Here is a 27,389-nt window from a genome sequence, read left to right on the forward strand (position 1 = left end):
TTTGCCGAGATCCCAGCGAGCCCCCAAAGACGATCATTTTGTCTTCTATTACGCAGGAGGAGTGTCCTGCCATGGGAGGTGGTCCGTGGGTCGTCACAATGCAGTTCCACCTGTGGAAACAAGAATTCATGAATGCTGGTAAATTATGCTAGAGTCCCCCCAGCTTTTTCCCTCCCAGAGATGAAAGGTGTCACCAACCCTGCACGTCACAGGAAAACCACTTCTCAAAACAGCACAGACCCACTGACTTTCGCTGCTGCAGTTTCTAGGTCCAGTGGGGATGGCATTTTAAACCTTAGTTATTTTAAGTTTGTTCTTGCTCTATGGTGACACTTGGGAAGCTAGGCAGAAGGGTCCATCTTTTTGCTCTCTGTTTGGATAATGCTTAAGACAGTGGAGTCCTGCTTGATAACTATAGCTCCTACATGCCACTGCGGTGACAGAAAGTGGGTAAGTGACAGGATTCTGACTAAATGATCTAAAATCACCATCATCAAGATCTGAATAAAAGGGCAAATAGTTTAATTTGGAACCAAGATACTAAAACTGAACTGGTAACACCAGCACATTTAATGAAATCTGTCCTCAACTATTATTACCTGTTTAATCACAGTGTATTAAAAACATTGCCAAAAATGCATTGGGATGATTGAGCTTTTTGCTGATTATATGCCCATCTGGAACTGCTTTAATACTACACTGGCTCACATACAGACAGCAGAAATATTTTTGCAAGTGAGCATGTTTTCTGGGGACTGGCAGGAGAGTTTTGCTACCGTCTCTACACAGTTCAGCTGATTTGTCCAGACAAACTTAGAGGCTGGAAGAGCAGGTGGCTTTCAGCAGTGGGATGTTTACTTGTGGGATTCTTCTTCCCCTAGTGAGTGATTCACAGGGAATCACCTGTACATGAAAGTATAAACCTGAAGGTAAGGTAATATCTCTAGTGTTACACAGTTCCTATATTTCTTATCATAATGAATCACAGTGCATGGCCAAAGGAATTGCATGGTTTCAAACACTTCTATCCAGTTTATATCAAATCCTTAGATCAAAAGCACTACTCCAGCTGGAAGAATTTGTTCCATTTTAGTTACCAATGGAGGGAAATAAGGAAATAATCATCATCCAAGTAGCTTTCAGACAGCGGCACACTCAGTTCTGCATGTCTGAGATGCACTTGCTTTGTCATATTATGTGGGGGGGTTGATATGTGGTCAAGGGATTTGATTCAAGTTCGGACTCTCAAGAGGTTCTCACCAATTTTTGGAGGGTGAGTAGGTGTGTATCTCATCGAAGAACCTCTCTGGCTGGTGCAGAGGATAAGGACTTGGTCGCGTCCACCCACCAAACAGTACCAGCAAGTCCTTGTACACCGCTAAAGTGGCTCCAGCCTTAGGTGAAGGGTAAGAACCTGAAGGAGAAAGGGAAACGTTAGGAAACTGCATCTTGCAGCAGCAGCCACTGTATGAGCCAATCTTACTGAAACGTGACAAAATGGAAACTCCCCTTTAAAAGGCAGCAAGGAAGAGAAGACAAAATTAGCGTTGGGAGCATGGGAAGAAAGCTACTGCCAATTTGTGTCATCATAATTAGTATGAGCCTGAAAGCACATTTCATGTATGGCAAAACATCTGTCAGTCAGTGACAGGAAATTACTAGCTTTCTAACATATCCCTTTAAATTATTGCTTTAGCACTGAATAAAAGCAATAATTACCTCCAAATACCTAGCGACTTTTCCCCAAGGAAGGAGGGAGTATGAATACTAATCTGAACACATCCGGCATTGCTCATGGCAAATCACTTGGGTACTTACAAACCTAAGTGTATTCTGAATCATTTCAGTGGAAGATGCAAGATTAACCCTATGCATATGCAATGAGTATTAACAGCTACTTCTCAGTCTGAATCAGCAGGGCAGACTGCAGAGTAAAGGTGACTGTCAGGAGAAGTGACAGCAGTACTGAAGAACACAGCACCAGCTCTGATTGTCCTGGGCTTTGACTCACAGGACAGCCATTTAGGCAGACATGGTTCTTTGGGTAAATGTGATATCTTTTATTAGACCAATTAAACAGTCGGAAAAATTGTTCTTTGCAAGCTTTTGGGTACCGACACCCTTCCTTCAGTCATTCACACACCAGCTTGAATGGTAATGAAGTCAATTATCCCTGTTTGTCCCAGTAGAAGTGTTTTCTCCGATACTTCACGGGTACTTAAAGTGGGACAATGGGCATTTAGGTTGCAGGACCCCGAATAAAAAGAGAGAGAGAGGAATCCATCTCTGGTTTTAGTATCGAGAATGAGGGAAAGACTACATGAATCAACAACAACTAAAAAGGTGTATGCAAGAGAGGGAGGTGCTGAACTCTTTGGAGTAGGTGAAAGTAGGGAGTTGACACCGAGTCTGTAGGCTCTGGGCCACAGGGGTCCCTTCAGGGGAGGGTTAACAGCAAGTGCCCTGCAGCGATTCAAGAGATGGAGCCCCCCCAGACCAAGGGAAGTGCAACAGCCCCCGGGTCTAGCACAGTGGTGTTCAACCTCTGGCCGGAGGGACCACACGATCTGGTTTGAGGGGTTTCCCACAGGTCTGGAAACTTGGGGAGCGGGGTAGGGTTACTTGCTTGCAGAACCACTGCAACTAATGCTGCCACCACTTGCCTTCTGCCAAATTTCTGGAGCTGTGGGGAGCTCCGTGGGCCAGAAGACACGGCCCCGTATGGGTCAGACTGCAGACCAATGCTGTGTGCTGCCCACACCTGCAGGATCCAGCCTGCGGACCAGCTCTGCACCACTGCTCTAGCGGGCTTGGCTTCAACACAGCAGTCTGGCAAGCATCTAGCCGACCAGATTTGTGTAGGCGACACCAGAACATAACACTACTTAAAAACTAGGACACAAGGCTGGATGTCAGTTGTAATCAAACAAGATATTGCATAAAACAAGGGAGAGTGATACAAGGCTGGGGCTGTCGTGAGCTATGGAATAACTACACTCGACTTTGGGGCAGCAGCAGATGCTTTTCCAAACTGGGGAGTCTTAGTTAAAGGCATATCTACCCACCTACCTGCGCCTTTAACTAAGACTCCCCAATTATACATATAAAAGCAGCAGACACGGAAACCACTATGACGGCCAGTGAGAAAACCATTTCACGTTAACTCACTAATGCTACCACAAAGAGAGCGCACAATCTCGCTGCCTGTCTACAGACTTTACGTGTCACTTGGCAGGTTCAGGCTTTTGAAAAGATCAAGAGCATCTTGGAAAAGATAGAAAGAGCTCAGACTGCGCACTCCAAATGAAGGAATCCAGCAGGCAACCTGCATGATTTCCCCCAGTTGCAAGTGCACACGACAGACAGACGAGGTACACTGTCACAAACATCACAGGGCCAGGCTCAATTAGCTGGCGCTGCAGAATGACTCCTTCGCAGTCAAGCAGCATCACTGCAGCATCAGACTGACAATATAAAAAGCCTTTATGCAAAGTGCAATATTTGGGTTCCTTTCTCCCTTGAGGGTAAGAATCTGGACGGGCACAGGGGCTAGGCTATTTCCAAGATGCAAGGAAACACAGCTGTACAGCTGTGCCACTTCCACTGGCTGAGGCGGGTACTAAGCAGCTGGCCAGAGCTTTTTCAATTGACAGGTTTACAAATCCATAAAGCAGATGAGCATCTTTTAAAGAAGAAATCCTCAGGTTCCATGTATGCTTGGAAAGCCCCACCCATGACTCCCATCAGAGGCTACATATTTAAAACACAAGATCTTATGGGCAGGCATTTTAAGTTTTAAATGCATTAAAGAACGGGTGCGCACAGGCAGTCAAGTAGTGCCAGAAATTATGCTGTGCTAGAACGTGAGGTTCAAAATTCAAAAGCATGGTTAGCTAGAAACTCTGCCCTTTCACCTGCACCAGGTACAGCCCTGAATGGCTCCAAACAGTAAGCATGGAGGAGAGGAAATGAAGGGAAAAACTGTAAGGATGTCCATTAGTAATGTAATAGGGCACAGAAAAAAAGGGAGAAATTGAGAAAACAAAAGAATTAGGTCAGTGCTGCTCGGGGAAAGAGATGGAAAAGAGAACCTGCTGGGCAGTTCTGGGAGTCCGCCCTAGACCCCCAGAGTCAGACTGGGACATTGATAAACTCTGTAACGTTATCAGATTATGCAGCATGGCCCTTATGGTAAACTAATCTGACAGAGAGAGAAACACTACTAATAAATGACAGATTTTGGTTTTTCCTGGTTACAATAGCAAGCAGATTCTTTCAGCAAACAGCGATTGAACCAACAAGAGGTGATGCTGTATTACAGGCATGGGCACAATGCAGCCCATGGGCTGGAGGCGGCCTGCCAAGCCATTCTCTCCGGCCCATGGGGCCCCTAAAAGATTTAGAAAATTAATATTTATCTGCCCAGGGCTGCCTGTCACGTAGCCCTCAATGGCTTTCCAAAACTCAGTAAGCGGTCTTCCACCCAAAATAATTGCCCACCCCTGCTATATTAGGCCTGGTTCTGGTAAGCAGCAAGGAACAACAGAACAGCTGGTTGAATCTTGGGCTCACACATTTCTTGAATCAAACTCACGAACTGATTCAGTTTATTTAGCCTTTCATTTAATTTACAACTAAGACTTTTTATTTCACAAGGGCAAACTTTGGAAAATTCTGGGAACTAACAGCAAAATCAACTGGCGTGGAGAGCTTGGAACTGCTTTACGGTCAAGATGGAGAAAAACGTGGCTGAGATTTGCAGGCCAAGCAGAGAGAAAAAACTTGTAAGAAAAGGTCTCCAAATATAACTGGATGAGTAACCTCCTTGAAATGCCATCAGGAGTAAGAAGAATCTATGTGGACTATGAAAAGACAGTGAGCCAAGAACATTAGCTGTATTTGAAGAGGTCAGGAGGTAGGAGGAAAAAGTGAAAAATGCCAAAAAAAAAAAAAAAAATATCAAGCTGAGTTAAGACTTTGCAAAAGATATTAAAATACAGTAGAAGGCTTTTTAGCCACACGAGCAGACAGAGGACAAGGAAAGTGGGTTATTAGGCAGCAAGGTTGTGGTTGAGATTTGAAGATAATCCAGGTATGACCCCCAAACTCAACAAATACTTAGCGTTCCATAAAAATGATGACGTTAGCTACGGGGTGAAGACAAGGTGGCTTAAAGGGTGATAGAAATTACCGCATCCCAGCACAAGCAAAACTAAAATACTTAATATACTCAAGTCAAGGGGAGTGGAAAGTCTTCATCCCAGTTGGCTCATGTCACAAGGTCTGGCGACAAGTATTTTAACAAGGTGGAGGTGAAACCATATAGCAAACAGTTCTTATTATTTAAGAAAGGGAAAGTGATCCAGACAACTAGACAAAAATCCTCTCCAAGAGAAAGAGTAAAAAGAGCTTAACCTTTGCTTTTCAAGGCTAAATGAATTGAGGGGTGCTGATCAATCCCTATAAATACATTAAAGGGTGAACAGGAGAAAGAGATATTCAAACCCAAAGAACAATGTTGGCACAAGAGCTAATGTGTACAGAAAGTTTTATTAGTATCAGCAGTTCTGGAGCAGCCTTCTAGTAGAACCAGTGAAGGCAAAAAGCTAATTAAATTTAACAGAAAGTTTACCAAATTTATGAATGGGAGTAGTAAGAGTTCCCTGCACCACAGGGAGACTGGACACGACAACACAGGAGATCCCTTCCTCATCCTATGGTCCAAGTTGGCTTAGTGACCTTTTTAATTCAAGAATGGAATTCAATATGGAAATATCTCTGACGATGATTTTGTACCAGCAGAAAGATTAGAGTATGGGACTGAGTCTCAAACAGCAGCTATCTAGTGCTATAGGCAACGTCACCTCTTAAAGAATAGCATCTCCGCTGTGAGGATGAAGTCTCTCTAGAAAAACAGCAGGGGGACCTGAAAGCCTTCAGCAAATCCCCATTCTTACAGGCTTGAGATGAATAGCTTAAAAATATATATATACAAGAGCATGGCCCTTTCATCTTTTTCTAGGAAAGGGAGTTTTTGTTGCCAGCAGCTGTAAAATGGAACATTTGCAACAAGACCGGGCAAGACTTTACCTCCAACTTCTATTAAACCAAGTGGAAATGTGCAGAAGCATTTGCAGAAGAATAACTAATATTCTTTCAGTCTAATGTGCTCGAGAGACAGCAAGATAAAAACCCTAAGATCAGGGATACTGGTAGCACCAAAGGACCAGTAACATACTCAAGGCAGGACCATCAAACCTCAGGAGTATTAAGTCAGTGCCGCTACCCTGTCTCAAGGCAAGGGGAGGGAGCGCAAGAAATTCAAGAACGGTTTCCTGTGTTCAAGCCAGACTTTCCATTTGAACAAATCCCCAGTGGGCTTGGGTTTCCACATGCGTTTCACTCTACAACGTAATTAGGAAACATTTCAACTCATCAGCCAATGTCACTGGAACAAATTACCCCCAAAGAAAGGGTAAAAGCCAGTGAAGACAGATGCCAACATCCGATCGATCAGACAAAAAACATTTCACTTCACTGCAGATGTTCCCCAGATTTACTGTAGCTCTACAAAAATCAAAGGATTTCAGTTATAAGCAACCGTGTTCTCGTATTTTTCCATTAGGGACTTGCTTCAAGTGGGCAGCGGCTCTGAAGAGCTCATCTTTGGACCGACTGTGTGAACTCTTCCCACAATGGACCTCGGTATCTGTGACCCCTGCTATGAATCCCACAGATGCGCTGGCTGTCAGATTTTACAACAGAAATGAGATTCAAGCCCGCTATGCCTATGGCACTCCTGAGGCTGAAAACGCTCTGCTATGGACATCATAAAGCACCGCTTCGGATAACTCCAAGGAGAATACCGACTGGCACGGCGCTGTTTAAATAGTGCGTTCTGGCAGGAAACCTCACCAAGCATTCACAGCTCCTGGTCTCAGATGGTCCCAGTCAAACAGCAAAGCCCGCTATGCTAAATCTGAATGAACTACAGCAGCCAGCCTGATGTTCAAGTCTGAATTTATTAGACCGAGTGCAAGGCTGGAGCTGGCAATACCTGCTTAGTAAGCAGAATACCTGGAACCACTTTCACCTTTACTATACCAACCACAGCTTCATCCCCAAGGGCTAGTAGGCTGTATTCAGGCTCCTTGACCCCACAGCTAGGCTTTTGGGACAGTATGAAATCCAAATATCCTTTCCCTCTCCAACCAAAGGAAGGAGAATGAGAGAGAAAAAAACCCTGCCTTCACGCATGATCCAGATTTTGCTTTTCCCACGCTGTTTGCTGAGTGGAGCTCTGACTTCTGACAGATTTTTTAAAATATATTTAGTATTCCAGGTCAAATTAGCCAAATCAGTTCCAAGTCGTATTGATTGAGCAGAATTCAACTAATCCAAAAACCATGTCAATTGAGCAGGTGGAACTCAAACACCACGTACGGTGCTACAACCGGCGAGCATCCTTCACCCCAGACCTTTCACCCTGGGACTTCAGATGCTCCCAAATCCATTGGCAGACATCCCATGTGCAGGCCCAAGCCTGGAGGTCTTGGGGTTCGAATGCCCCCAGACACTACAGCCAAGTATCCTTGTCTGGGACTTCAGATACTTCCTACACTCGATCTTAGTGCAAGTTGTCTGACCCTAGGGTAGCAGCAGTTCAGAGGTCAGAAAACAGAAGGACTTCCAGAGGAAGAGGTTCCCAGATGACATTACAACATTAGCATCAGAATTAGGAAATAAAGAGGAGTGGGAGAGGAATACTAGGAGAAGGAAGGCTAAGAGGACAGCTCTGTGTCGTTCTCTAAGCCAGTGTTTCTCAATCTCTTTAGACTGAAGGCACCTCTAAGAAAATGCCAGCTCTTAGCTTCTGCTTGTTTGACTATGGAAAAATAACAGAGCGATTCTTCTGCTGCAAAGACTGCAACAGGCCAGAATATTTGTGACACTATGGATACCTATTTGAAATCGCTGGGTTTATATTTTATGAACTGTACAGGTAGTAAATGAATCTTCTGCTACAAAGCAATACGTAAAGCAGCTATGATGATTCAATTAAATTGCAATGAACTGCTTTCCACACTTAAACCAGCTGCTTTTTCAGATAAAGATTCCTCCCCTCCCTCAGATGCAGGATTTTCACCACCTGAGAGAGTACACTACTGGCTGAAAGCCAGGCAGATTCTGGCCTCATCCAGTGATAGATTTAAGGTCCAAAGCTTGCAAACTACCTGCAGAACTAAAATGGGGGCTTTACCTCTGCAAATAGGCACAATGCCCATGTTTTGCAAAGGAACTTTCAGCAGATGCCTTTACTTTGGAAGATCTTGAAATAAAGTCACAACAGTGAAGCCCAATAGGTAGAGAAAACTATTTTAAGTCATCAGGAGTCTCAAATCTTCCCGAGCCCTGTGCAATTGGATTCAAGAGCCTTATTTCATTAGCACATCAAATATTCCCATTGCTGCTAAAGCACCTGCATAGTCATGCAGACAGCAAGCATGGAAGAAGTTATGGAAACAGGACATGGGAATATACCACCTTACCACCTAATAAGCAGTAGCAGACCCTTTTTCCATAACACGCAACACTGAGAATAAGGAGGAGGTGGGGGATAAAAGATTTTATTAGCACTAGTCTCAACTGAGTGCAGTATTTCACTTGTGGCATCATCACTTGTGAGTAATGCCATGCTAAGAGGGTGTTGAGTAGCCCATGATACCCAGGAGCAGGGAAGAGATCGTTAGTCATGTTTGTCTGAAGGCAGACAGAAGGCATCAGAGATGCACCTTATAGACTAATCAGCATCTGATGAAATAAGATCAGGCTGCCTAAAGCTTATGCATCTCTGATTTAGCTGGGCTTTAAGGCGTCTCTGCCCTGCCTCCTGCCTTGATACCCAGTGATTGAGTAGTCTGTTATAAATCTCAATGATCAACTTGACTGCTAAGAGCAAAGACTGAATTATATTCCTTGAGATCGGTTGCTCTGTCTTGAGCTCCCTTCCTATTCGCGTGCGTAGAAACAGAATGACGCAGGAAACCAACTTGCACTGCAAAGCTCTGCTTAATTGCCATGTTTTTTTCTTCCCAATACTGTGCTCTGCAGAATTTCAAGTGATTTGAGTAACGGTGTAGCATGCTACACAAAACAAGGCTGGTGCTAATTAAAGAGCGCTCTGATTCAGAGGGCAGGCAAGATCGGCTCCTGCTGCTCATCTTCTCTTGTGGATGAGCATGGAAAAAATGAAAATTGCTTTATTATACTACAAGCTGCTCATAAAAAAAAAATCTAATTGGTGGGAAGGGCATTGGGGGCATATGGCTGAGCAGACAAGCACGCTCTTCAATCTGTGCTCAACTCCACAGGCATCCCAGTACTGCTAGTTAGCGGCTCTGTTTTATTTACCAAGTCAAAAGGAATGTCTCTTCTTTGAAGGGACAGAAATTATATGTTAAAGAAATAAAAATCAACGTGGCTTAGGCAGATCACCGTATGTGTAAAATCCTTCTACCACAAACCTACCTCTGCCCCTTTGCACATATACTTAAATCACAGCCATCACATAGCAAGGACATGCCACAGTAGCTCCAGGTTTGTCTGGATTTTCCTGCCTCAACCAGGCCTGCACAGACAACACTGGTCTAACACACCAAGGTTGAAGTTCTGTTGGGAGAGACTGTTGACATGAGGGAATTTACACAAATTTGAGAAGGGGAAAAATTTGGAGAAGGTGACTGCTTTTCCCAGCCTATCTCAAAATCAAAGTAGTACCAGGGGATCCCCTATGTGCAACAGAGTTGCTTTGGGAATAGCTGAATTGCAGTGACATGGCTTTGGATGCATGTGAAAAGTCTCAGCCAAAGCAGGTTATTGCTTTAAAAACATGCAGTTTAAGTGTGTGCTCGAATAAACCTATTTGAATAACTCAAGGGACGACGTCACAGGAGGAGAGTGACCCAGTCTAGTAGCTCAAACAGCTAACTGGACACAAAACTCAACTTTCCATGAGGGGGGGTAGGGGGAAAATCACCTATGGACTGCAAACAGGCACCATGCAGATTAGTGCTTTGTTACCCCGTACTCATATCAGGTGGATTAATTATTTTAAATCAGCTTTTTCAGTTTAAGAACTGGTATTTTTTTTTAAATGGCTAAGAATGAACCAAATGTTTAAATATATCTCCATTATCCAACACATTATTTGTGTATAGGCTCTTCTGCATATAGATACTTCTGCATCCTTTTACACAGGTATACTCTTCATTTTTCTTTAAATACAATTTATATAGATTTTTAATCTGGAAACACTATTAGCATTTACATTTTTTTTATATTCTACTAGCATGATGACCTGTTGCTGTTACTCAGTCCCTTTTTACTGAGAAGGGAGTATTCTTCTTTTCATGCGACTCACGCGACATGATGATTGTGATGAACCTGGAAAAATAATATAATGGACTTTTCTTCTCTCCTGGGCCTAGCCGAGCCTTAGGTGGAAGGAATTCTCTCTCAAAGAGCAAAAATTCGAAAGCATCTGAAAATAGAGCTAGGATGCAACTGCATTCCCAGGCCATTACTAGGCAATGTCACTAATGTACAAACATTTTTATAGCTTCAGGAAGCAAAAACCAGGATATTGTAAGGTTCCCATTCATTTAGCTGTAGAGCCGATTTCAAATGATCTACTCTGCTCCTACCGATAGGTGTCTCTGCAGCCCGCGCTAAATATCATGCTAGAGCGTTTCAGCAGCATCTGCTGCCATACAACACCCTTCACTTCTGCAATCCTTTTTACCCGAGGAACTCCACGTGCTTACCTAATATTGGCATGTTAATTCGCTAAATATCTGTTATATAAGCATCAGACTCGTTTCATCCCAGAAGCAGAGCCTCCTCTGAGGTGGGCGACAGCTACCTAAAGTACCACTAGGCAACAGTTTTAAGAAAGGCGAGAAATGCAACACGCAGATTAAATTACTACAGGAATTTTAGTTTGCCAGCAGAAGAATTTTACCAAGACTTCAGGAATGATGTTGCAAATGCTGTTGAATGTGCCACACTGAGAAAGACCTCCATTGCATTTTTTTGCTTGAAAGATGCTTCCTTCTGTGTTCTCCACTAGCGTTTTCACACTGTGGTGAGATGGTAAATTCAGCCTCTCTCTGCTTTCCTCCTGGGGTAACGCATTATTTTAAATAAATAAATCACGCCACCCACCAGTTTGAGACAAGAACCTTTTAAACCTGACTGATGCAGGTGGACTTTTTAAATGCGGTTTCTATGCCAAATAAGATTAAGGAAACTTTGAGGTCGTTAGAAAGCAAAGTCTTCTGACAGGTGCTTCTCTTCCAGGGAGCTAGAGAGTGTAATCGTTTAAGGGATCTTGGGCATGATCTTCAAGTAAGTGCCCAAAGGTTGGCTTTTATAGGGCCTGCTCATCAGAAATGCTAAGTTTTTAGAAGTTCCCATGAAATCAATGGAAGCTGCTGGGGGCTCAGAGCATAAGACCACTTGCATGCCTATATAAGGACTTAGGAACCCAACGTTAGCAGCCTATTTTTGCAAGTCTTGGTCCCATTATTTACTAACACAGACGCAAATAGCTTTCCCCAATTTTGGTATAAAATGCTTGTCAAGCAGGATTTTCAAGTGACCAGGGTCATGTTTATATTCTCCAAAGCTCTGAAAAGGAGTGCAGATCAGTCAACCCTCTGCCCCCTTCCTTGTTCACTGCTACCTTTGTACTCCACTTGGGAGAAAACGGGGTACAGAGGAGGAACTACAAATTCCCTGTGCCGGTCTTTAACACAGAAGCCTGAAAATGGAATAGTGGGAAAAATTCTTATTTTACTCTCTGGAGGGATTCGTGCCTAGGGACCTTCTCTCTCAGATTCTAAATCTGACAAGGTTAAAGGAACAAGCTATTTTTCATGCCTTCCTGCTAGATCCACACTGATATATGTCTTAAGAGGGGTCTATTTTTTTGGCATACGTTCCAAGAAAATGAAATCAAACACCATTCCAAAAATAAAAGATAAGATGCTGAATACCAGGAAAGATTTCAGAAATGACTTTTGCCACACTAACTGAATACTGGGAGAGAGGGGAAATCATGTTTAGCAGTCTTTAAAATTCACATCAAGGGTCTCTGCTAATAACTACCTTGCTGCAATATGCATAATTCGGGCAGGCAATATGCTACAGGAGTTTGGGGAGTTTATTTTTCTCCTTAGCATCTACAAAGTCATTAGCTGAGGACACCCAGGTGAATGCAGCATTTCAGGAAAATTAGCTTCTGTGCTGGGTGAATGGAAAAGACTTAGCTAGACAGAAGCAAGTCAGCCAGTTTCTTTAGGGATGAACAGAAAAGGTGCATTTCAGTGTACACTTCATATAATGTGTTTTAAAAATAATGCTCCTTTTTAATTACATCTAGCCACAAGATAGTAACTTCTTAGCAACAGCGTCTTTCCCAATTGTGTACAAACACATTTGCCTGTACTGTAAGGTCTCCAGCACTGGGGTCGAGCACCAAGTCATTTCTGTTCAATAATTCAGCCACAAAAAGGCCGAGTAAAACAAAGTACCAAGTGCTGTGCCTAAACTGGACTGAGAAAAAGTGCGAGAATAGTCAGCTGCCCTGTTTCTATAATTTCTTGCTCCTTTAAAATCCCTGCTGTGGCATGGGGAGCTTCTTTGAATCTTTTTTTTTCCTTAAAGACCAAACTGTTACGTATGTGGAATTGCTTTTCATTCTTTGCATAGCGGGAAGGAAGATGTAAGGGGGAGAGAGACACAGCTAACAATAAAGGATGAGCAGAACTGTCAGGTGCAGGCGGGGGGAAAAAAAAAAAAAGAAGAGAACCTGGGAAAAGACTCTGAATCCGTGACCTGGACTAAATTACACTAAAGCATCAGGGATATTTGAGTTTAAAGCCTACCAACAAAACATTGTTGTATTTATACAGGAGCTTTCATTTTAAAGGAAGCATTTTAAAGTGCCTGTATACACAGCGGCATGAATACAACTGCCTCTGGCATAGTGGGTGGCAATGAACCATTAGAAAAGGGGGGGGGGGAATTATGAGATGCAACAATGAGGAAGGAGAAATCTTTTCCCAAATGCTACAGCTCTTATATAATATGTCCCGAGAGCTGACAGGCCAGCAAGTTTTTAAGATCTCATCTAAAAGAAAGAGCCAGGTTATCGCATGGAAGTTGGTGAAAGACGAACAGCTAGGTCACCTCTGCTGGTGTTCAAACTTCAGTACATAACTGCTCTGACTCTTTGCTGTACTTAGTGGCCTCAAAAAACCCCAAATCCCCACCCCACACCAGCACCAGGAAAACCAGAAGCTTGCTTCCTTTCAAACAATTTCCCTCCCCATTTCCTCTGGTTGTCACATTTTTCCCCTCAATGAAAGAAAAGTTTCTGCTAAAAAAAGAAGCAATGTCCACTCCTGCCGCATGAGGCTAAATGGCTAGTGGCAAGGCAGCGCCAATAACCTGCACGCACCAAAAATGTAAAGTAAAGCCAGTTTACCTAGAAGAGTTCACACTGGATAATGAAGCACGTACCAAGCATACGTGGTTGTCAATGAAAGCAGGGCACTGATCTTTTTAAGCTGTAAGCTTCTCACGGGAGGAACTGTTTTCTATGTGGTATAGAGGAAGGAGTATCCACACTGATGCACCAAGTTGACAACAGATGACAGGAAAGATAAGTAAAATATTTTAATTGCGTGTAACATACACCCAAGGAGTGCACATACCAAGTATCAGCCAATCCTTCCTAAATTCGGTGCGCAATAAAATGTTTCACTCAGCTGCTATAACCTACCGTAGTCTTATTAGTGTTCATCTTTTAGCTTCATTTCACTATTCATTTATCCCCAATTCCACTTCTTCTCAAATGCAGAGACTGTCACAAGAGGATGCAGCACAACGAGACCATCTCTTCCAAGCAGTGCGAGGTGGCAATTAGTGCTACCGATGCCACGCAGCCAAGGCAGAAATACAGCCAACGCACCGGATGAACGAACTCTATGAACGAGATCGATAATGAAATCATCCTGATTGACTTCACCCATCACTGGGGAGCTCATCCCTAACAGGGGAAGAGCTGGTCCAAAGCACTGGGCAACACAGCTCACGCGAAACTCAAATTCCTTCCTGCATCTGGTGCTTTATGCCCGAAATGCCCTGTACGTTTCCACACAACTGAACAGAAGTGAAAGCATCAGCACCTTAATCTCTCTGCCAACGAAAATCGTGAGGACCAGCAGCAGCGATTTTTAATGCTGACAGAGCTGTGAATCCCTATGCCCTGCACCCTTTTGTCTTAAGCTTTAAAGCGAAGGAAACGAGGAAAACCACAAAGTGACTTCATGGACTCCAAATGCCGCCCAGCCTAACAATGTCACTTGGTGTTATTGCTGTAACTGAGACGCCGTGGAGTGGTCTGGGAACCTGGCTCAGATGCACCGATAAGGAGATTTCAAACAATGCAGGCTGGGCCAAAGGGCAGGCTGCAGCCAGGCACTGCCAGATCAAAGCAGGGACCGCTGACATTGCAAGGTGAATTTCAGACCCGATGAAGCTGTCTTTTCCCAAAAGGCATTCGTGTTTTAAAGAACCACTGAGAAGAAGTATTTTTTTTTAAAAAGCCTTTTCCAAGCTGGAAGAGGCACCTTGCAGCTGTCTTTAATGCTCTGAAGTCAAGCAGAGAATATGCCAATGGATTAAAAACCAACAGATTTAAGGCTACCTTCACAGCAAGAGTGTGTTTTTATATGAAGATAGTGATCTTGATGCAATATCCCCCGGTGTAGGGTACTGGCAAGTTTTCATCTTGATGCAACTAGTCAGGACCAACCCTATTTCCTCTGTAAACACCTTGGCTGGCTATACAGAGATTAAAACCCCACCCTGTGGCAGCAGTTACCTTCATGTAAATACCCCATTTTGCATGGTGAAGATATAGCCATAACAGGCCTGACAGCTTCTCAGCAGCAAAAGAAACCCAAAAGGAGCCAAAGGTCTTTTGTTCTCTAGGCCAGTGAAGGCAGATGAATAAAGACCTCTTGCATTGCAGGCAGATGTCTACTCACACCAAGCCTTTTGGGGTGAACATTACCTATTTTGGCACAACTTTTCCACTGGCCACTATGGGGAATTAATGCCACTGTTTGGGCAGTAACGCTGAAAAACATGCCCTTTTTGGCTGGCCTCCGAAGCAGTTCACCTACCATCACAGCCTGAAGGGCAACCGTATTTGCTCCCACCCAGACAGGCCTGGCAGCGTCCCAGAATACAGGTATTCTCAGGACCTTATCTGGCCTGGCCTGGGGGGAAAATTCACCCTGCAGAGCAGAAATTTTCATCCCAGGCAAATAGCAGTGGTAGCTGGCTCTCTCTCTGCTTTTGTGCTAAAGGAAAATACAACCTTTCAAAGGTTAAGCGCAAACAAAGAAAAGGCCAGGAGAGCAGGGAATTGGGGAAGGATTTGCGAGTCAAGGGAAGGACAGATCTGTGTGGCAAAACAAAACACTTACATTAAGCGCCTAATCTCCGATACAGATCGCTCCTATTGAACACAAATGATGATTGATTAGCTGGTCCCGTCCCCCCTCCCTGAATCTTCCGCTCACACATTCCCTTCTCCAAGGACTCACCGCGAAGGAGTTTGAAAATGACAAGAGCTAATTTCCTATCCCTTGCCCTCAACACTTTCCATCATTTAAACAAACAAATTCCACTGGAGGTATTGTTCATAACTACCTAAAATGAAAAAAAAGCAGGGAATTCATAACCAAAATCCATGGTATAGAGTCCTAAAGGGTTCAATGGACATCTAAACATGTGAACATCATGCTTGAATCTGGCACAGTCAGCTCCGGCCTTCGTTCTCCTGAAACACACCAGTTAAGGTGAACATTTTCAATGGCAAAATCTTCTGGGACACTAAGCCCCACATGCACATGACTGAGGCTTCTACATGGACGCTAAAAATCAAATCCGCCTGTTTGATGTGGACATCAAAGCTTCTATGGTAATGGAAATGCTACCATGCAAAGCTTTTAGTTTCTTTTGACTGCTAAATTCTTGGATTGTTTTGCAGCCAGCAGTCCTATATGTGATTTATACATTATATAAAACAGTAATTCCTTTAAATCTACTGCCTTGCCCACTGATTTCTGTGAAGGATACCTTTTCAGCAAGAGTGATTCAGTGCTGTCCACCACCACCATGTTCACACTCCATACCACCGTGCCAGTCTGTTGCTAGAGGAAATGCACCTTACAGGGCAGCAACCAGAAATCCTCTTCAAAGATGCTTTCACTCTTATATGTTTCCTTTATTCTCATGCTACAGTTAAATACCTTTTAAAAAGGCCTGCTCCCTCTACATAGCACCAGAACACTTTGCTGGAAAGCCTAGCACAGACGAGGACCAGTTCAGCACCATTTAAAGATCTTTTCAATAAATCAGCATGGCAGACAACGAGAGGTTTGCTTTATTAAATCTAAAAGGACAAAACTTATTTTAAATGTGCCTAGACCAAACAAGAAGTCTTTGTACCAAAGGCTAGCATGCAGGGATGGATGTCAAATGGCAGGCAACATGAAAGATCTGCTGTAGCATCTGCACATGCATACACAACAGCAGATTTTCCATGATAATAGTATACACCTGCATACATCTTCTAGCAAAGCAGATGGAATCAATAATTTGCATCTCTCCAGCATCTTTCATTGGACCCTCTCAATGCCCTTTAGAAGCAATTAATTTAAGTCTCACAACAAATCTGTAAAGTAGGTATTTATCCACATTCACACTTGTGAGCATTGGCCACAGGAGTCAAGTAGCTGGGTCCAAGTAAAGCCTTTCTACCCGTTACGACCAGAGAAAGCCAAAAAAAAAACCCCAAGGAAGAGGTAAAATTATTCTGAGAAGCTTCATCTGTCTCAGACATGGCATTCACATGATCAAGTACATAAAGTGAATTGGTTACGCTGACACGGTTAGTAGTACCTCAGTTTACCATAGAAAAGTTATGGGCTCAAATGCAATCTGGTAGCTAATGCCAGCCCCCAGTGTAGGATTCCCCCTGTGAAACTCTAGTAAGGTACGAACCACACATTCACAACCGCTAACATTTAGATCAGGACAAACAGGTTGGGCACCAATTCACCATTCCTAGAGCCTGCACCCTTAGTACCCTTTTCCAGGGTATGGTCCAGTGATTCTCAGCAAAGGTGCTGTGGCATTTTGGGGTGTCCCGAGTCCTTTCCAGGGTGCCACAGGAATACCAACCACACAATGTTAGCACTGTTAGGTAGGCAAACACAATTCACCGGATAAACCCAGAGATTTCAAATAGGAATCCAGAGGGTCATCATGGACAGTTAAGGAACAAGTTACCCACAGGGAAGTCTTTTCAACCTAAAGCAATTAGAAGCTGGCTTAGACCCTAAAATATAAGGGGTTTTAAAATTGTAATTCATGCAAATGGAAATGTTTCCCATGCAAAGCTTTTAGTTTCTTTTTAATGCTAAATTCTCGGACTCCGTCTTGCAGCCAGGAGTCCTGGATGTTATTTATACATTATATAAAACAGTAATTCCTTTAAATCTACTGCCTTGCCCACTAATTTCCATGAAGGCTGCATGTTTTGTATCAAAAGAAACTAGACTGGCACTTGCAATTTACCTTCTCTCCAGCAATTTTTATTTTACATCTTCTCTCTAAATTAGTCCTAAATGTTTCCAGTCTCTCTTCATATAGAAACCTTCAAATTTATCCAGTCATTTCTACTGTCCTTCTCTAGACCCCTACTACTTCTGGAATATATCTTTTTGATGTGTGCTATACAGAGCTAATCGGTATTGCACATCAGGGCATACTGCCCAAGTAAATGACTTGCAGTATATTCTCTTCTATTCTTTATACATCCTACCATAGCTGGGTTTCTGAACATCACAGCATACTGAGCAGATGTTTTCACTGAATTGTTCATGGTGACCCCCCCGCCCTCCCCGAGCTCCTTTTTCTGTGCAGTTACAGTTAATTGAGACTTCAACAATGTGCATCAGCAAGCCAGCATTTCTTCCAGCATGCTTTATAACTTGGCATTTTTTAACATCTTCCATTTTAAATTAGTTGGCCCTTTTCTATGAAGCTTCCTTTCTTAAGGCTAAGCATCACCACGCAAGTTCTTTTATCTGGCCCTTCTTGTATGATGCCAAGCATTATCATTATTATTTTTAGATTTCTATCCCACTCTACCCAGAAAGGCTCAAGGCAGGCTCCAGTAAGTGACAAGCAACCTGCAGATAAGGATGCCTCAAACAACATCTCGAAACTGGAAAACTCCACCACCCCACCCTCGTCCTCCTATTTCCCTGCTTATCCCCCATAAGAACAAATCCTCTGATCAACGCTAACCAACTCCCATTCAAACCGAGGAAAAGGTTCTCCCTTTTCCCACTCCCACTCCCTTCCCTGACACCTAGGAGAGATCTCTCCTCCCTCCCGCACTGCAATCACTTTTTTGGGCATGGCTCCAGCAGCACTTGAAGATCCTGTGGACATATTTAAGCTACCTTTGAGCTAGCTAGCTCAAGAACTGCTAACAATGAAGCCACAGTAGCACAGAGCTCAACGTGCAGTGTGCTGAAATGCATGCTACCACAGCTAGCTGTACCCAAACGAGCTCGCTCAAACTGAGGCATGGTTACTTGCTTCCTGTACCAGCTCCTGTGTTACTCGAGTGTCAAAAGCAGCCTCTCTTTTAGCATGCTGTAGAACTGGTTGTTCCAAGAAAACCTTTATAGGGACGTTGACCTGATGGGGCCAGTTCATGTGAAGCTGCTGGACCCCCTTGTTACAAACAGCAGTAACAAGAGGGGTCACACCTATAGGACAATTGGGCTGAATTCAATTTGAATTCAGCGGTAGGATAAAAGAGGGGCTGAACGCTGCAAAGAGGCGGCAAGAGGCAGATTCATCTCCTGGGCTCCAAGGCCATGCAAAAGCGATGGTTCCTGTTAGATCCCATGCAGACACACGGGTGAGCTCAGACAGGGACATGGTGTTAGGTGACAGGCTGTTCACATGGGCCTTTGAAGACTGCATCTGGCAGATGGGCACAGGCTGAGAACCACTGACATTACATGCTATTTTGGATATAGAGCAACAGAAGACAAGCTAACAAAGCTCAGCCTGTAATATCTTCACTCTCAGTGCTGTGGTTTACAGTTTCACGACTTGCGATCTGTAAAGCATGCAGTTTTCAGGAAAACACCCTTTTTGAAGCCTGGGTTGTGCACCTTGCCTCCCGCTGCAGAAATCATGACCACCCTCTCCACAACCCTGAATAAGGAAGTCTGTGCCTAAATCTTGCCCAATTTGATCAAGTGTTGTGGTTACAAATAATCTCATTTCTGCAAAGACTGTGACTGTTTCTGAAGGGTGTTACAAAACAGGTCTTTGTGCTCATCTTAAGGATGTTGGGCTGCTTAATCAAGGGCATGAGTTCAAAAGCTGTGGTAACAATGTGTAAAAGCCAAGTTTCTTGTTCCATCATGCTGCAGCCTCCCAATGCCAGACTGCATCCAACAGAAGAACCCAGGACCGAAGACAAGACCCTCTCCTAGCCATGCAGACTTTCAGTTTTATTGAATCAGCATCAAATCCTGTGACAAAAAAAGGAGTCAGTGCTTTCTAGCAAGCTAGCATGTGCCTCCCTTATTATTATTCTGTTCAAGCCTCAGGGCTGAACCTGCGATAGGAGGATGATAAAAGCTTCTACTTTCCCTATGCAGGCTGGAATGACTTGATTTCAATGAAAGGAAGCTGTGGGAAGCAAATCCTGGGTGGACTCAGGGCTTAATGAATGGTAGGCTTATTTGGGAAAACAGGAAGGACTAAGTCACACATCTGCCTAGTCACTCTGATACAAGGAGGGAGCAGAAGGCGTTGCTACTGCTCATGGTGGACACTTCTTATAGGAAAACATACTGAAAGTAGCAAAGGATCTTCAAAACAGAGGCTTCTTTCCTTCTTACGTAGATAAAAATTGGCAGATGATGTCTATTAGGTTGAGAATGAACTTAGGAGGCAGAACCAATGGGGAGTGCAGGCAGGTTGGTAGAGTATTACCTACTTGGATAGCATTTGGACTTGAAATACTGTGCTTCATGGCTACTAGGGAGATTTATTACTTGCCTCTTTGGGGAACTGGCTTTCATGTTGGAGTATTTGCTTTATGATGTAATAAACACCTTGGTTTTTAAGTCTTTTCCGTCTCTGCCCTCCCTTAACTTGTCACTGGTGAGCAGGGGCGCATCCTAACAACCCACTCCAGATGGAGCTCTGGGCATCCTTCTTCCCTGTCAGAGAAAGGTTTGACAGCAAGCTTGAGCAGACCCTGATCAAGTGCAGAAAAAAATGTAGTTGTTCTGTGAGCCGTAAAAGTGCGGACTATCCAGGAAGAAAATTGCTTGGTGACACACACTGACTCCTGTGCATCAGTTATGTACAGCTACACCACAGTAAACCTAGTGTAGTGTGAACTATTTTACCCATTCCACTTCCCAGGCTTTACAAAATATAGGGGGTTAACTTTCTTGGCTAAATTAGGCTCCCAGAACCTGTGTCTTGCCATGGTTTCCAAGACACAGGGAAGGAAGGAAGCCTATTTAGTACATTTCCAGACCTGCAAGAAAGAAAGATGCATCTTCACTGCAGTGAGAGTCCAGATGATTTTAAGCCAGTTTGAGTATTTGGATTGGCCAAGGGGTGAGGATAGAAAAATGAGGGCTGGAAGGGACGTCCGGAGGTCACATCTAGTCCAGCCCCCTGCTCAAAGCAGGACCAGCCCCAACTACATCATCCCAGCCCAGGCTCTGTCAAGCCAGGCCTTAAAAACAGCAAGGGATGGAGCCTGCCACCACTGAGAACAGCCCAGCTCCATTCTCTTTGCAACCCTCCAGCAGGGAGCCAAAGGCTGCTATTAAATCCAATCTCAGTCTTCTCCAGACTAATCCTGTGTTACTGTGCCTTCACTGTTCACTACTTCTTGTGTGCGCCTGGGTGAATATCCCACAGTTCTGGGCTGAGTGAACTCCAGGATCAGTGGTGCTCAACCTACGGCCTGCGGGTGGACGTGGCCCACAAAGCCTATGTGAATGGCTCGTCACCTAACACCATGCTCTTGTCCGAGCTCCCCAGCAGGTCAGTGCAGGCTCCAGCTGGAGCCACCGCTTCTGTGCAGCTCTGGAGCCCAGGGGGTAAACGCTGTCACCACCTGTCCCCTCTTTTTCACTGCCACTGAAGGGCTGAGTGGCAGTGGTGTTTGTCCCCAAACTCCAGCCAGGGTCTTCACTGACAGCCGGTGAGCTCAAAGCCAGCTGTGCATTGGCAATGCTTTTCTATGCAGCCCTCAGCTCCGATCTGACTTGAAGATTTGGCCTGACTGTACAAAAGAATGAGCACCACTGCCCTCGAACTCTTTCCTAGTCAACTGCATCAGCTACATGACTTGCCCCCCCAGGAAAAACTGGGGTAGGATACTGAGGGGACTATCAGCACTCACAGGATTTTTTTCCTGCACCCTCAGTGCAAAACATTGAGTTACAGCAGCACCCAGGCTTTAACCCATCCCTAGCTCAGTAAATGACCTCAGACCTAAAGCACCTCCAAAAATAGGTTACATGTGTGTATGATAGAGCCTGGGGTCATGGTGCAATAAAGAGAGACCCCCCATATTTCTCCCTGAACCCAGATGGAATTTTTCTTTGCAAGGAGGCCACTCCTCACAATACCTTTGTTTGCTTATGAGATGGGAGTGGGTGGAAAAATCTCTCTCGTCTCCCAACAAGCTTAGGATAAATGCTACACAAAGCATAGCACTGAGAATGACTCAACTATAGGGGGGAAAAAGAAGAAAAAAAAAACAAACCACTCATCTTACAAAATCCAATAAATCGTAAAGAAAGTCGGTTACGATCCAGGCTGACTCACTTTATAACTCAAGGGCAAACACCGATGGCAACAAGCACATCCCTCTCCTTCCTGCTCTTTTTACCGCACCAGCTAGATAACACTACCCATTCCAATGCTCCCCACTCCAAAGCAAACCAGCCCGATAAGAAACCAGGGCATTCACCCTGACACAGTGCACCATCCAGAAGAGTGCAGGGGAAGAGAAGGTTCCTGTTCTCTATGGCAGAATATGCAACAAGGGCAGCTGCATGGTCCCATGGGGAGAGCATGGGGCTGGGACTCGGGAGACCTTGAGTTATGTTCCTGGCTGTGCCACTGATATGCTGGATGACCCTAAGCAAGATGCTTCACCTATCTGTGCTTCAGTTTCTCTGTAAAGTGGGGATAATGGCATTTGGTTCCTTTGTAGGGATAGCTCCAAAATCGGCTGGTGAAAAGCACAGCAAGAGATGGTAACCTCTTTAGCTCTCCTAGTGTTTACTACCCTGGTAATAGGAGAAGAAACAGTCAATGACATTGTTTTAGCAATGAACAGAATGTATTCTGAAAACTCAACAGGCCTTTCCTTTCAACCCTACTCAGTTATTCCACCTCCCTCTTTTTCAGAGAAAGCGAGCATTGGCCAGCTATGTCTGCGAAGGCTAAATATTTATTGCTGGCTTAAACTCAATCTCAGCTTCAAGACAGTTTATCCAACTCTTAATGCTATTTAATCTAATGCCTGCATGCGAGAAAAACCAAGTGAGGGTGGCAGGCATACCACCTAAATAAAGCACGGCCTTCACCTGGACTCACTGTAGTCCATTTCCAGGATTTTGTCAGAAGGCATGCGACTGGCATGAAGACCCGTCTTGGCTCACTTTAAAATCCTTGCAACTGGGTGGATTCCAAGGCAAATCAGCCTAGCCCTCAGTCAACCTATTCCAGCTTGCTGCAGAACCATATCCAAGTGCTCCCCACTCTCCAAAACACAACCAATGTATGAGAGGCAGAAATAAGATGGGGTCTGGAAAAAAGCAAAACTGATGAGCCTTTGGAAGGAGATCAAGGTAGATCTCCATCTCTGCTCCAAATGTGGAGGGAGGAAGATTTCTGTGATCACTAAATCTGTGTCCTTCCAGCAGCTGGATGTCCACGTATGGTTATACAGCCCACTTTAAACTACCTTTGACAGCAGCTCCATTGTGAGTTTAGCTACCAAATGTGCAGCACTGCATTTGACTCGAGGCAAATTATCAAAGAGGCCCATCCTCAATAAGGACATGACTTTAATAGATCAGATCAAAGCTTCTGTTGCATCTGGTCTGGATATATCCGTATCTGGCTTCCTGCAAAGGTCCATGCACAATACTAGACTAAGCCGCAGACTCTAATATAGCTAGAATTAACTGTGCAATGTTTTTATGGTTTCTATAAGCGAGCAGCTTGCACCAATTCCATTTCCCTGCCCAGGTGCATGTTAATCATAGCTTTAGTTATCCTTTAAAAATCTCATTGTGCGATTTGGTTCTACCTCAAACAGCAGTAAATTCCTCATATGCTTTATAAGCAGTTTCCTTTGATTTGTTCAAATATACCAGCCCTTTAATGGCCCTGTTCTGTTCAGCTTCTGCATTTGCCCTCACCAAACACCACTTTTCCCAGGGAGTGGAGAATACAGGGGGGCAAGGGCACCAAAAGGCAGCTATGGGCAAGAAACCACCACAGGCATTCACATGGGTGAGTCATCTCCTCTGAAGACAGATGAACAAGTATGCTCTGTTCTGAACCAGAGTGAAGCTGCAGTTATGATCTGATCTTGGTGCATGTGCTCGTGACAGCATACAGAAATATTTCCTCAGGGGATCTTCCCATGGGACTTAACTCTGACACTTATTCCCACAATACGTGCTTTTTTAAGAACACTATTTGTTAATAAATTGGTGGGAATTTTACTATATGTATGACTAATAAAGGGTGCTGACTAATCTGGGTGCTGGTATCTACCTTCATTAACATTATGGGAACCTCACACACACACACTTTAACCCAAATGAAGTAGTAGTCACCACTGGTTATACCTTTCCCACAAATGCAGAGAAGAATGAAAAACTGCAGAGGGAAGGAGGAAGTTAAACTGTAGCTTGATCAGACCCAAGGTATTCCCCAAGTTATTGCTATTACAGTGCAATAACTTAAAATAAAATTGAGTTTTGGATGGGTCAAAACTTACACTTCAAGCTTGAGTCCAAACACTGACCACCTGATTAGTTTTAATCTAGCAATGAAGTCTCTGATTTATAGGTGGGGGAGGAAAAAAGAAAAAAAATCATTAGCTAAGCTTGTCAGGTGTACACCCAGCTGGATGACATTTCTCTATTTAGGTTTAACATGCTAAATTTGGAATGTCATGTCTTGCAGATCCCCACATTAATCTGAACATTGTTCACAATATCAATGGGTAGGACCTTACTAAAATGGGGGAAAATTGGGACCCCTTCCAGCATCACAATAGCCTCATCTCACCAGCATGCATCTTGCAGAGAAAGAGAAGTGCACACAACAGTGTGGAAAGGAAAAGGCACAGTGCAATAGTAGGAGGAGAACAGAGAATCCAGATTTGAAGCAAAGGAGGAATGGGAAACGTAGGGCCTGCACACAGCTGACGACATGGGGAAGAGTGGACACCCTGATCTAGGGTAGAGGTTTAGATGCATGGGCACAGGTTTAGGCCTGGGGAAAGAACTGGGGACACAAACCCCGCAAACACAGTGGACAGAGGGAGTTTCGGGGAACTCCCAAGGTAGAGGGGGGGAGAAGAGAGCAGTGCACAGGGGACTTGCAGGGGACAGGGCATGGAAAGCAAGAGAGCCAAGGTGCATGTTACCAGCTTAGCCTGCAGCAGGCAACCTCCTAGCTAATGTAACCAGCACTCTAGTGGGTGCTCTGCATGCACTCTGCATTTGTCCCATTTCATTATAAGGAGGAAAACAGATGCTATTTTGGGGGGTTTTCATTTATAAAGAGCCTCCCTGCCTTCTCTAGTGGCACACACTTGCCAAACCTCATCTCTCTGAATTCTGGGTTATGTGGAAAACACGAACCCTCTTCATACATGGATACTTTATATGCGTTTAAAACCCCTGTGGGAAATAAATTCTAGCCCTTTACTGCTCTAGCTCAGAAATGCGTGGACTACAGGAATGTACCTGTTTCCCACACTCCCTGGTTGCTGTGGGTAACCAGCAGAGACATGTCTTATCCACTGCTCAAAAATACCTATACTGACAGCCCTGCCTTCCAACCAAAGCAATGCAAAAATACCTACACTGACAACCAAAGCAATGCAAAGATCTCAGTCCTCCTAGGACAACACCTTCTGTCAGCTTTGCCTTGCAAGGCTCAGCGTAGCACAGATGGCATTGAACAGTTTGCTGCAAACACAAAAAAACACCTTTTTCCACAGTACAGTACACTGTATGGGAGGTCTTTACACAAAGGTACAGCATAGCATAATAGGTTAGGGAAAGCTCAGGATCAAGTCAGCAGGGTCCCGAGGAGAAGCTATGCTTCCGTATAGCTTGGTAGTTTATTACAAGAAATTGGCATAAGGGTTAGAAAAGATCTCAAACATCATCTGTCACCTCTCACCTGATGCCAGAGGCCGGATCCACTCCTTGCTGTTTAGGTCAAGTCTCCAGAGGTCGTTGAACGCAGCGTTGCAACTGCTTTGCGTGCAGCCACCAAACACGTACATTGACTGATTAGCGTCATAGTAGCATGCACCTAGAAGAGGAGAGCAGAAAAACACCATTACAATCAACTTCCACACACCCAAATATAAAATGGAGCTTCGTACGAGGGGCAGCAACTGCAGCAAAAAACGCATTATAGTCCTTTTAATAAAGGCTGACTAGGGTAGTGTTACCTCAACTGGCATAACCTAAGCAAGTTCAATCTAAGGTGATTATCCAAGTTAACTGGACCTGTTCCTAAAAGTGCAGAGAAAGCTGTCATCTCCAAAGCTCACAGTTAATTAGATTAGCTGTGACTAACATACTGACAGGCTTACTTTTTCTAAGCTACTCCATGTTGTTTCTGTAGCTGCCAAATGTTACTAAGGTACACACCTGTCCCGGGGAAAAGGCCAGGAACCCATGTCCTTAGTTTCCAAGACTGGTAGCGATGAATTTCGTGTCTTCTTATCTTGTCTTATCTTATTCTTGCTATTTTATTAAGTCAAATAAACCAGCTCATTAAAGTAGCTCATATCTTATGTTAAATATTCACCCCACATATTTTAGGAGAGGCAGACTTAGGTAAGCGCAGAGAAGACTTCCAAATACAGCTATATTTAACACCACCTAACCCCAAATTTGCAATGCTAACAGTAGGGATTAAGAGAAAACTTTATATGTGAACGTGAAATATTATGTTAACGGATATGCAGTAAACTACAAACACAACAAGGGGGTAAATGGGAAACTCTCAAGAGCATTGAAGAAAACTTAGATTCTTACACAAAGACAAAGGATCTTTGGTGCTCATGCTCCTCTATTCTTTTTATCCCACTGTACCATCACCATGGGATCCATACCTTTGACAATTAACACAAAAACATGTAGAGCAGATAGAAATTAAGTAGCTTACATCTGGTCTTAAAAGCACTATTTTTTTTTATTTGACCCTCTTAGAGTCTGAAGATTTTCAAACCTCTACCCTATCCGGACAGAACAGGATACTAGCAGTACTTTCTTCCCTCCCTGAATCCTACATTTCCTCCTAGTTATAATTTCTTTTAGTACAATGCAGCAATTCTCAACCATGGTGCGGTGGCACCCTGAAGTGCCTTACGAGCCTGACCTGTTGGGCTCCGAGTTCTTTGCAACAGAAAAGTTGCTCTATTATTTTTCCATTGTCAAAAAACTAAGAGCTGGCACTTTTCAAAATCTAGCAAGGGGTGCCTTGAGTCCAACAAGGTTGAGAATCATTGGTATAGTGCTATTGTTCCTCTTTCTAGAGTTACCCAATAACTGCAGCGTAGCAAGGACATTTTCCACACTTCGTCTAACCCAGGCAGAGGTTGGGATCCGAATGACAGCTAATAGCGTACGGTCCTCTAGCCAAGACAAATGTCAGAGTAAGGCCAGGTGACGAAGGCAACGGGACGGGTTAGCTGAGCTTTGATAGAGACTATGCACCTGCTGTCTGTAACCTGACTTTACAACCCGGGGAGGGGGGTGTCATTTCAGATCCTTTGCTATTGCAAAAGATCAGGTAACAGCTGTCAGCCAGCTGTCAAGCTGTGCAAGGGAGAAGGATTCTCCTATTTTGACAACAGACCTTTCTATAGATATTCATGCCACCCCCCCCCCCCCCCCCCTCCCCGCATACTT

At 44.1% G+C, this 27,389-nt stretch overlaps 1 protein-coding gene across 2 annotated transcripts in view; it reads right to left on the reverse strand.

The window, feature by feature from the left end:
- The window catches only part of FBXO42 (F-box protein 42), a 72,425-nt gene that overhangs the window by 7,494 nt on the left and 37,542 nt on the right, over positions 1-27,389 (reverse strand). The window contains exons 4-6 of one of the 2 annotated variants that reach the window (XM_025203658.1): positions 25,645-25,779; positions 1,261-1,414; positions 1-110 (exon numbers count right to left, since the gene is read on the reverse strand). The exon at positions 1-110 is cut by the window's left edge and continues 1 nt beyond it. In XM_025203658.1, coding sequence (XP_025059443.1) covers positions 1-110; positions 1,261-1,414; positions 25,645-25,779 — 399 coding nt within the window. The remainder of the gene's footprint in view (positions 111-1,260; positions 1,415-25,644; positions 25,780-27,389) is intronic. The other variant, XM_006023211.3, reaches the window with a different exon arrangement.

Source organism: Alligator sinensis, unplaced genomic scaffold (genome assembly GCF_000455745.1).
Source record: "Alligator sinensis unplaced genomic scaffold, ASM45574v1 scaffold512_1, whole genome shotgun sequence".
NCBI lineage: Eukaryota > Metazoa > Chordata > Crocodylia > Alligatoridae > Alligator > Alligator sinensis.